Source organism: Narcine bancroftii, chromosome 2, assembly GCF_036971445.1.
Source record: "Narcine bancroftii isolate sNarBan1 chromosome 2, sNarBan1.hap1, whole genome shotgun sequence".
Taxonomy (NCBI): domain Eukaryota; kingdom Metazoa; phylum Chordata; class Chondrichthyes; order Torpediniformes; family Narcinidae; genus Narcine; species Narcine bancroftii.
This window is the reverse complement of record NC_091470.1, coordinates 255190850-255202994: the sequence shown is the minus strand read 5'-3', so window position 1 is coordinate 255202994 and position 12145 is coordinate 255190850. Positions and strand designations below refer to the sequence as shown.

Sequence of the window (12145 nt, the reverse complement as noted above, 5' to 3'; positions counted from 1 at the left end):
ATCTATGAACCAAAATCTGTAATTTACTTTCATAATAACAAATAATTAAAGCATGCTTTCTTTTGAGTCAGTTTTTAAATTCCAGCTTATACAAGATGATGCATGATATTGTTCTATATCTTGAGTGCTATATCAGTAGCAGACAGTCAGGAAGGTGCTGATGTATAGATCTTATTCCACACATGCATTATAAATGGATCCTAGTTTATGTTAAAGAAGTGCTTCCAACCTTGAAATGTAATCTTTCCTATTTTGGTACCAGTATGAATTTAAAATATGTCAGTTGTACTGACTTGATATTGTGTATTGTTATTAACCTGACGTGCTTAAAAAAATGTGCATTTCGCAAATTAAATTTTTCCACCAATTGTTCAAAAGAAGTGAAACTATTATGAATGAAAAAGTATTTGAAACATTTAATACCCAATCTGTCAATCATTAAAAACTGTATCCTGCAAATAAGGTTTAAAAAAAAGCGATTAGATTTAATGGGACTAGCAAGGGAAAAATTCCGAAATCCAAAAAACCTTCTAAATTCTCAAAGTATGTTTAATTATCTGATTATTAGTTAACTTGTATAAAGAAGAGGATAAACAGGAACCTAAAATTGCCAACAAATAAGTATTTTTTGTATAATTCAATTCCATTTCTAGCCATGAAGGTTGGTCAACCAAATTATAAAAATGTAACAGAAGAATTAACTTGCATATAATGACCACCCAATAGTATAATCTAAAATTGGGAAATTCTAGTCCACCATTCCTTTTAGCTCCTTCAAGATGAGCTTTATTTAAGCAGGGATGTTTCCCTTGCCATATGTAAGAAGATATAAGCGAATCAAGTGAGTCAAAAAAAGATTTAGGAATAAAAATTGGTATAGATTGAAAAAGTTTCAAAAATTTATGTAAGATGTTAATTTTAATAGAATAAATATAATCATCAAGAGTGATAAAGGTGACCATCTTGATATGATAAAAAGTTTTAAAAGTTTCCTTAAAAAGATGTTTGTAGTTCCTAGTGATTGTAATACCAAGATAGGTAAATTGGTTTTCCACAATCTTAAAAGGAAAGCCTGAGAATATAGAAATAGTTGCGATAAGTGATGCAAAATAATGAAATGTAGAGCTTGACAGTAGTTTCTTTTCTTTTAAAGAATATAAGAAAGCTCGTCAAGAAATCAAAAAGAAATCCTCTGATACATTGAAACTTCAGAAAAAGGCAAAGAAAGGTACTTGATTTCAAAATGACAATTATGTAGTTTCCTTCAAAGAAACGGGTGTAATTTAATTATACAGAGGTAAAATTGTTGATTTGGTTGATACAGGAGCGATCGTTTGTTCTTGCAGGTTTCGAGAATAATTAAAAATATATTCCTCTTTAAATCTGTTTCATCATCATCACCTTTTATAAGAAGCATTTCACATCTTTTGCATCTGTACTTTATGAGCATTCTTTTTGCATGATAAATTTGCAAACCCAATTGAAAATCCTTCCTGTGCTAAATAATCTTTACTGTTAGTTTTAATATACTTATCTTTGCCATTCTCCTTAAGAACTTAAGAAACAGTAGACAAGTCTGCTGCTGATCCAGTCTTAGCCAAAACATCACTTTCTTATTTTCTGCCAATATTCCTTGCCTCCCACACCCCCCTGCTTTCCCCCCCACCCCCTCCATGATTTAAATGGATGTCAGTCTTTGTCTTGAATTACTCAAAAACCTGGTCTCCACAGCTCTGTGAGATGGAAAATTACCAAGATTTGCAACTCTCAAAGAAATTCCTACTCATCTCTATCTTCTATAGGGGACTACTTATTCTGAAGCCATGCCCTTTGATTTGAGATGGCCCTTCAAGAGAAATATCCTTTCACCTTCCATCCTGTTATCCCCCATAGCATATGTATTCGTATAAGCACCCCCTTTATTCCTTTACAATCCAGTGAGTTTTAGCTCAGTTTATTTCTTCACGTTAAACTCTTCATCTAGGAATCAGCTTGGTGCAGCTTCTCTACATTGCTCCTAACCAAATATATATCTTCCTTAAATAATCAGAGTAAAGTTGGATACTGTACTCCACATAGTTTCACCAGCATTCTATAAAATTGCATCAATTTAGCCCCTTTCACATTGGCAAACTGCTAAAATGGCAGTTCAATGAACCATTTTAAAATACACTGGACCGATGTTAACCACTTTTAAACTATGCACCCCTTGCAATAAAGGCCATCATTCCATTCGCTGCCCTAATTATTATACGATGTGATGCTTTTTGTGTTTCATGGACCAGCATGCCCTAGATTTCCTTGTAGCATGATTTTGGATAACTTGCTTTATCTTTGTTTTTTCCAAAGTAGATTACTTCATATTTTTCCACATCATCATTCCATCTGCTACCTTGTTCACTCATTAAAGCAGATTCTTTTGCAGGTGTTTCTGTCTTCCTAATTTGCTGACCCGCTTGAACTTGTCATCAATCAACTGCAGTGTACTTGGTTCCTTTACCCCAGTAATTATGTAATTTATAATTAGTTTATGTCTCAACACTAACTTTTGTGCTTCCTATAAGCTATAAATACCAATGTCAAATAGGTCCACCACGGCCAACTCTCTGCTTTCTGTTAGCTGTACATGTGAGCATATTACTCCCAAGCCCATGTGTTCTTCACTTGTGCAATGATCTATTATGTGCCATCCTGTCCATGGCTGAAGAAAATCTAAGTAAATTGTTTGGTTTCCTTTTATCCAATTTGTCAATAATAAAAGTTCATTATTATATAATTATATTACATTTTATACATTTATATAATGTAATATATATATTACACATATACATGCACACATGCAATACTCAAAAAACTAAGTATAAATTCAATTACCACAAGAGAAAAAAATATAATTCAAAGGATAGATAAATATTTACAGCTGCAGTTGGTGTAAAAAAAAATGTGATGTTATAATAGTGCAAGACAGTTATTTGCTGGTCCTGGTGTAGTGTTATGATGAGAGTAAAATTCAAAAGCCTGATAGTTGTTGGGGAATAAAAATTGTTCTTAAACCTAGAGGTGTCAGATATCAGGTGTTTGTAGCAGCAAGAGAAAGCATGGCCAGGGTGGTGGAGAATTCTTTATGATGTTGACTGGTTTCAAGAGGCAGCACATTATTTTTTTTGGCAGGAGTTTGATTACATCCTCAAAGAATTCTAGCTAATTTGTTAATTTGCCTTCTGTAAAACTGTTCGCTTGATGTTCGCTCTAAATATCTTGCTATTACAAAATGAATTCCTGCATTTTCCCAATGATTGATCCTAAGCAAGCCAACCTTTTGCTTTTGGTCTCCATTCTTTCCATAGTAGAATTAAATTTGTAATTTCCTAATCCTCGGGGCCCTCCAGAATTGAGGGATTTTGGTAGGTTATACCAATATATCCATGACCTCTGGAGCCAATTTCCTAAGATTCCACCATGCAGCTATTAAGTCATGAGATTTTCCAGATTTGGCCACATTAGTTTGGTAAGTACTTTTTCTTCTGTTCGTACCAATTGTTTTAAGTTTATACCTTGATTATCAATTCTTATTTGAATGCTTTAATGTCTTCTACCTTGAACACCAATTCAAATAATTAGAATTGTTGCTATTTTTTATACATCAGTAAAAGCTTTTACTGTCTTTTTCAGGTAACTTGTTTACACTCGCTCCATTTTTTTTCAGTAATTGTAACTTTTATACTGGTTACTGTTTTGCTCGTTCTTTCAAGAAAAATGGCTTTTTGTGGGTTTAACACTTAACTGACTTTCCTTGAGCTGCTTCAACTAACCTCCAACAACACCTCCATCATATTTCATTTCCGGTTTCCAGCCAGATGTGCGCATTGCATGCTGTAAAATGTAGTTCTTACTTACACACTTAATAAAACATCTTTCTCCTTTTTAAAAAAAAAACAAAATGCAAACGCAATATTATGTCAATATAACAAAAGTATCTAAGTTCTGTGGTCAGTCCCTTTCCACCAATTATACCTGATGACTTATGGCTTCACGAAGTCATTCAAGTTCATTCAGGGCATCTGCAAAATTCAGTTGAAGTTAAGAAATCTATGAAGAATATTTTTCCTGCTCTTCCTTTTCCACGAACAGTCACCAGCAGCTGTTGATTTTGCTATTGCAGTTCCTCAACATTACAATAGGTCACCAGATGCTGAGAAATCACTTCAGAGGAACTGCTTATGCCAGTAGAAATAACTTTGTCTTCACGTAAAATATGATTTTCTCATGCATCTTCTAGTTCCATCAAAAGTACCCTATTCTGCTGTGAAAGATCTGACACTTGTATTTTGTATCACTGATTCTCCCTGTTGAGTAAATAAAGCATGCTTATTTACCTCATCATTGCATTTTTGTAAACAGCAAATTTCCTTCATGGGATTTTCTAATTTAACTGAGAGATTTGGCACAGATTTTTGCACACTTCCATATACTTCACACTGGCACTTCAGAAGCAGAGCTTTAATCTCCACTTCTTTCACAATTTCATCCAAATATTGATTCACTCATTATTTTCCTATTTTGTCAATAGTAATTGATCTTGGGCTTCAACATATCCATTATACGACTCTGTGAGCTTCATTCCGGCTTCACAATCTTGGCCACAGCTGCTTAAATGGGCAACATGGCTACCAGTTCCTATTCTGCTAGTGTGTCTCCTTTAATCTTTGTAGTTGAAAGAAGATGATTTGCATTTTCCAATTCCTCATCATGAAGAAACTCCAAGTTGTTTTCTTAAGAGTTCAGATTCTTGTATTGATATTTTATCCTCAAATGCAGCCATTCTTTTTTTTAATGCAGCTGAAGTTGCTCATTAGACTCTGTCAACAATCTGTCCACTGTGTCTGACAGTCACTTATTGTGTTCTTCATTCATTTTCTCTCTCTGTTGGGCCCTTTGCAGTTCCTGATTCTTTTCTTCAAGCTGAGTCTCTGAATGTCTCAAACGTTCTTCTATACTGCCATGGCACTCTTCAACCTTTGTCAGAGCTGCAATTCACTGGGCAAGTTCAGCTTCTACTTCTGACAATGTTTCTGTTTGCTTCATTGATTACTGCACTTTCTGTTCAGCAAGTTCCAGATGTTGATGTAACTGTATTTTTTGTCTTCTAGCTGGCATAAGAAGGCATCCTTATTTGCCAACTCATTTTCCAGGTTTGTCATTCATGTCATGTAATGAGGTTGATTCTCTCTACATTAAGGTATCACTTCTCTGATGTAGTTATCCTTTCTTCAGTCTGTGAAGCCATTATGAAAATTCTTTTCACCAGGTCGATCTTTTCACATGCACGTAGACCTAATATTGACTGTACTCTCCTTTACGGTGAGGGCCTTGTAATCATCCATAGATAACAGATTCACTTAGGCTCCAGTGTTGAGTTTAAATGGAATTACTGTCTCTTTCACAGTTACTAGAACGATCTATTCTGATTTGCCAGAAGCAGCTGAATCAACAAAGAATTCCTCCATTTCTTCCTCCACTGTGTATACCTTTCTCTTGATATCCTCGTCTTTGCATCACTATGCAAAATGATTCTTCTTCCCATATTTATAGCAGGACTTTCCATAGGCAGGACACATCTTTGGAATATGTCTACCTCCACACATGCTACATTTGCTGTTTGAGCTTACCACTTTGATTCGTTGTTGCTTTGGGAAACTCTTGGTGCTCTGCTTATCTCTTTTCATTGCGTGCACTGTTGTGCAGTTCCTTAACTGTTGTGTCAATCTTGTACAGCTCCTTTAGCTTGTGCTTGTGTGGTCTCTGCTGCCCTACACATATTTACAACCTTTTCCAGAGTCAAATCTTTTTCATGCAGCAGTCTTTCTCTAAGTTCATTATCTGGGATTCACAAACTATTCTGTCTTCAATGAGTGAATCTTTCAAATCTCCAAATTCACAGGACTTAATCAGTGAGTGAAGCTTGGCTAAGTGTTGGTCAGAGCTCATACCTTATTTCAGGTCACAGGAGAAAAACCTGAATCTCTCAAACGTGTCATTTTTACTTGGAACAAAATACTCCTCAAATTTTGTCATCAGAGTTTCCAACGTGAAAGCTATCTCAACAATTTGAAAACTGTTATAAATGTCCAAGGTGTCTTAACCCATCACATGCAGAAGCCTAGATGCTTTCTGTTTTCCATCAGTCTCTCCCATTCCACCAGCTTCGAAATAAATGTTGAATTGCTGTTTGAAATGTTTCCAATTATTATCTAGATTGCTGGTAAACTGCATTGGTGTGGGAGAACTTAACTTATCCATGTCTTCTCTTACTTAGACACTTCTGACTCCATATTATGCTTGTTCTTTCAAGAAGAATGGCTTTAACACTTAACCGACTTTATTTTCCTTGAGCTGCTTCATTCCAACCTCCAACAACAACCCCCATTATAGGTCACTTCTGGTTTGTGGCCAACCACACTCATTGTATGCTGGGAAATGTGGTTCTTATTTACAGACATAATAATATTTTCAACTGGCTGACTACTAATTAGGCATTATATATCTTTTGTAGAACTGTGATGGACAGGTGTTCTGTTGCCACACCACACTGAGATATGTGCAGCCACATTTTGATCCTGAAGCATTTTGAGCTATTCGACACTTAAAAACAGTAAAGTTAAAATATGACACCCAATCTTCACAAAGCTCTCTACGATTATGCACAGAATTTTTAAGGTTCCAAATCTATTTTGAATTCAACAGAAGTATTTTTTGAAAGGCTCAATTCTAAAATTTGTTTTGAATGGAAGCAATTTGGCTTTGTTTCAATTTGGATGTCAAAACTTCCAGCATCCTATTTATTCAAATGAATTGCACACTTCACTGTTTAGCCACCATTAGTGGTCGACCATATGTTATATCACAATTTGTATCAAAGGCGAGGCCAAATGTTTTTTTTAAATCATACAGAATCTGAAATCAGTATTTAATAAAGTATTTTTAGAAGAATAAACTATATGTTTTTGCTGTTCAAAGGTGATACTTTTCCTACTTAAGCTACAGTAATAGACCCCAATAATTTTTTCACTTTATTTTGTAAGGCAAGCAGTGTGTGGAATATTACATTTGGAGGTCTTTGCATATTTTCCAAATGTTGTAACAGAATGATTTGGCCTGAGATATCCTGCTAAAAAGAAAGATGCTTGATAAATATTAGCTTCTGGAGTTCTTTAGTATGATATGTGGAGCTGCATTGTGTTTATCTTCTTGTAAAACTTGCAGAAGAGAATTTGGATTTAATTTCACTCCAGAAGTGCATAATTTTCTGAATATTGATTGTGATGAAGGCAAAGACATTGGGAAGATCTTCCATTCCTGAGGTTATTAGTCTCTCGTGTGTGGACCATACACTTTCTTCCAGTGTGTTAAATTGGGCCAGTCTTTTGCTTCAAGGCCAACTATTAGCTCATAAATAGTACAGAGCCCCTCCAAATGAAAATAGTCGGCTGTGATAACATAACATCAGGGCATGACCCAGATTTCCCTTGCTGCTCTGGACTTATTGAAGGAATCCATCAGTGCAGAGCAAGTTTCCCTGGACTGGTACTCTGATAAGCAGAAGGCTGTGCTACAAACTTCATTCAGGAACAACTTCATTACAGGCATGTCTGAATCTGTATCATTGGGTTTGGCAGCCCCACAGATCAAAGATCGCTCATTTCCATGCTGGTTTTGTGGGTTCCAATGTGGTTAATAAGGATATTAATGGAACTGCAGGCTCTTTCACAGTTTGGGAACATGGTGCCCTAACAGATGGCAAGATTGAGCTAACCATGCTTCCAGTATAACATTGTATATTTCTCAACTCTAAAAGCAAAATATGTGCAGCAAGTTTTTGTAGTGTTTAATCTTTGCTTTCTGTGGAATAAGATGAGACATTTTGTGATTTAATTTGCTTGAAATTGCATTTCAGAAGATCTTGTGTTCTCTTGGCTTTTATAACATAATCTCTTCCGGGCAGTATTATCCATGATATAAATCGTGCATGTACTTTTTTTATATTTTCCCCACTGTGTAATCTTCACATTGTTTGTACAACTTTCTTTTCAACACATTGAATTGGTTGAGTTTGCATTTGTGTTTCTAAGCCAAATCAAGCATATTAAAGAGTCTATTAAATCTATATTAGTTTAATAAATTGGCACAATAGAGTCGCAGCAGCTTCCCTCTGATCCATGGCACGTCAGCCCTATGTTATGGGAAACCTCCTGGAGTTGCATCTGTCTTGCACAGTGTGTGGAAAATTGATCCACCTGGAGGAGCTCGAGGTCAGAAGGAAAAGAGACTGAGCACTGCCAGAAAGATCGAAAAGGAACAGGTAGTTACCTTGTTAGACTAAAATAAATAGTTTTTTGAGTTGAATACTGATGAGGAAGACTGTTCTCCTGTACAGTGGAATCAGAGCCATGACAGAAACTCCCTGTATGTCTCAGCTGTACGATAGGGAGAAGGGTCATGAGATTAATGAAGAATTCCATTCATGGGGAAGGAGCGGCATTATGGCAATTGTGCAATGTTGTATGTATTGCCTCTTCGGTGCTTGGTTCAAAATTAATGCCATCGAATTCTCTGGAAGAAGATTAACAGACATTTGCCATGGTCAGTATTAGCAATGACAAGTTAACATAAGGAAAGGTACTGCAGGAAGGTATTGTATAACAGGAATTAAAAGATGGCCATTTCTGGGTTGCTTCTGAGGCCAGGTGCTATGGGCAAATGAAGACGAGATTAAAGATGTGGAGAAGGGAAGCTTAATGATTTTGTGGTCTGGGAAAAATTGTATCTCCAGATGCCAAATTGTATAGTTTAATAAAGTTCTAACGTACATTATTGTGACATTGGGAGTTGCTCGCGCTGTTTGGGAAGTTTTAAATAATTTTTGGTGGATGAGGAGCTGAACATGGATTCAAAAAAGCAAACAGCAGAAAATTAGCAAGAAACTTAGAAAGATTGCAAACAAAGATTGCAAAATAAAAAGTTCTGGTTATGTTATTGATGTAAATTAAGAGCATAGGGAGTAAAGCAAGTATGCTAAGAACATAAATGCATTTAATTGAAGATTAATAAGGACTGGGACATGTAGACATAATCTTAAGAGAACCATACAAATGTTCAGCATAGAAATTTATCCAACCACGATGCCAATCTACTCGTCCAATTTTCTATATTTTTGGCACTTGTCTCTTGACTCCTTCCATATACAAGTCCCTGTCTTCATGTCATTTAACTGTGTAATTATAATATAAAGTTTTTTTTAAATGGCCTATATATCTGTTAACAGAAACCTGACAAACCTGAAAATTCTATCACTTGTTTTCTATATGGGAATCCCTAAGTGCATGTCAATGTTGGAAGAAATTTCCATTTGAACAATTATATGTATGATCACACGTGATTCTATTAATATGTGTAGTTATTGGCTTCTTCAGGATAAATCGGATAATTTAGATTTGGATTTTGCTGGAATAATTGTGATGCAGCAATTATCAACACATCTAATTTGCTAAACTGTAGCCTCTGGCATGTTGGATGACAGCATACCTCTGAGTATTTTTATTCAACTAAGCACATAACATCAAATGCTTTCTCCAGGTAACTCACAATGAAGCTCTTTCATTGTTTTTCACCAAATCATTCTTGATCGAACAAAGAAAATGTTCAACTTTTCTGTTTTTCCCGCTGAATGAATAAAAAAAATTCCACATATTAGAGACTAACTGGCAAAGTTTGCCATTTAACCTGTTTGTATTCCTTTGTAGACTCTGTCCACTGTGTTTTCCCACTTGGCTTTGTATTGTCAGTAAGCATGTCTACAAGAAACTCCATCCATTTACCCAAGTTATTAATTTTTAATTCAACCTGTGAGAGTTTGTTAGCATGAGCACAGGTCCTTAGTCACGACAGAACAGCCTGCAAATCATTCCTCTCTATTAGATGTATTCATATCAATTGTACACTTATAAATGATTTGGACTGTAAATTGAATTGTATGAATTGACAGATTTACTGCAGCCCAGAAATGTCTCTGCAATTGGACATTTTATTTGAGATTTAGTCTGTTGTTTGGTTAGGGTGTTGGCTGAGGACAAGGAATGGAGTGATAACATAAATTAGAATAGTATACTGAAGTAATACAGTACGGAAGGATCTCATAGTTGTAGTGCCAGTTGCTTGAAGCAACTTTCCCAATTTATCCTACTCTCCTGCCCCTTTCCCATTGCCAGATTCCTTCTTGGAAGATTTTAACGATGAATCTTTCTCTACCATCTTTGCAGCCAGTGAATTCAGATTGTCTTTCACTTGTGTAATTTTGCCTCTTCTCTCCCTTCTGGTCTTTTCTCCATTAGCTTTAAACGTATTCTGTTTACCAACTTTTTGACACCGGAAATAGCTTCACTCTGTATATTACTGAAACCATTTAATCATAAAACAATAAAATAAAAATAGAAAATTATGGAAATACTGAGTAGTTGTTCAGTGGAGAGACGATATTTGATATTTCAGAATCGTTGCCCTTCAAAGGCCCTGGAGAAGTAAGAAATCAAATAAGCTTGAAATTGCATCCAGGAGGAGGGATGAAAAGAGCAAAAGAAATTAGAAAAAAAAAGTGTTCTCTCTATCCTTCCATCTCCCTGTGACTTAAAAGATACCATAAATTTTGGCATACAAATCGACTGGCAGATAGGTCGACCCCCTTTTTTTTAAGCCTAATTTTAATGGTTTTATGTTGTATCTGGCATATAAGTCAACTCCCAACCTCAGCCTTCCGGGCAGCACCGCCCATGGAGCTGGAAGAGCGACATTGTGCTCCTAGCAGGAGCAGGAATCTCGGCCTACTGGCAGGAGCAGCCAGTCAGGATACCAGTAGGAGTGGCTATGGTGGCGTCGGCTGTGGGGAGGTGCTTCCAGCATCGACTTATACACCGAATTAACATTTTTTTTGGTGAATTTGAGGACTTAAAAGTATATCTGGCTTATGTCGATCCTCATTTTTTGAGTGATTTTTGAGTTTTTTATGACTAATTATACACCGAACTATATGGTACATTTTCTTCAGTAACCTGAAACAGTAATTTCTTTCTCCTCAGAATATTGCCCGATCTGCGGAGTATTTCAGCTTTTTTTATTTCAGATTCTCCAGCAATTGCAGTTTTAATTTTGCACCATGATTATATTTGTAAGAAATCAAGCCAACTTTCCTCATGATTGAAGTCACTTATCCTGATTACCATTCTGATAAATTCCACCTGTACCCTTTCATCATTCTTTCTAAAATAGTGGTTAGAATTAGATATGATAACTTGGATGTAAAAAAAATGTGTGGCTGAAGTAAAGATAATTGTCTCCAGCTTTTTGCTTACTTTCTGCAATTCTCCATTCCTACTTTTTTTAGAGGCAATTTACCTGGGATAATTTTAACTATGATATTTTAATTGTCCATTATTGTCCTGATATTGATTTATTCAAATTTCTATTAAATTTTTTAAAACCTTCAGAAGTATGTTTGATGAAATTTGAAAGAGTGTATGCAATGACAGATATGACTGTAAATTCTAGCTTTCAGACTTAAGGATAACTTGTTTATTACATTACTCAAATGTGCTAGACAGACTGGCCAATAAGGTGGAATGAATAAATGGCGAAGTAGGGAACCTGAAATTTCTAGTGACACATCTCAATTTTTGTGGTTTTGGTTTGTTGATTTTGGCTATTGTAAGGTAAAACATCATGAGATGGGAATGTGTAAGGAGTTACAGGGAGTGTTTGGGAGATGGACAGGGCTGTAACAAGATGTGAATGCATCCTTGTACTTACAAGATAAGAGAGACATTGATGGATTGAGAGGCAGGAAGCTAGCAGGGAAAGGATAGCAACAGTTTTAGTCATTGGACAAGTAATGATATGATGATGTTCTAAGCACGTATCCAAGGGTATAAAAAATCACCATTTTGCTGATAACGGCAGAATGCATTCTCCGACTAACATGGTTAGTCGCAAGTGTTACAATCCGGTAATAAAGAACAAAGAACCCTGATTTCGACTCAGTCTGGTGTTTGTCTCACTCATTCATGAACAAAGCAGACCTAACACTATGAGTTAAAGG

At 35.8% G+C, this 12145-nt stretch overlaps 1 protein-coding gene across 7 annotated transcripts in view; it reads left to right on the top strand.

Moving 5' to 3' along the window:
• LOC138755249 (protein MTSS 1-like) overlaps nt 1–12145 on the top strand; it is a 182708-nt gene that overhangs the window by 118149 nt on the left and 52414 nt on the right. For all 7 annotated transcript variants that reach the window (XR_011352138.1, XM_069920888.1, XM_069920885.1 and 4 more), the window contains exon 6: nt 1154–1228. Coding sequence is in view for 6 of the 7 variants with exons in the window: in XM_069920888.1 (XP_069776989.1) it covers nt 1154–1228 (75 nt within the window). In the remaining variant the exon portion in view is untranslated. The remainder of the gene's footprint in view (nt 1–1153; nt 1229–12145) is intronic.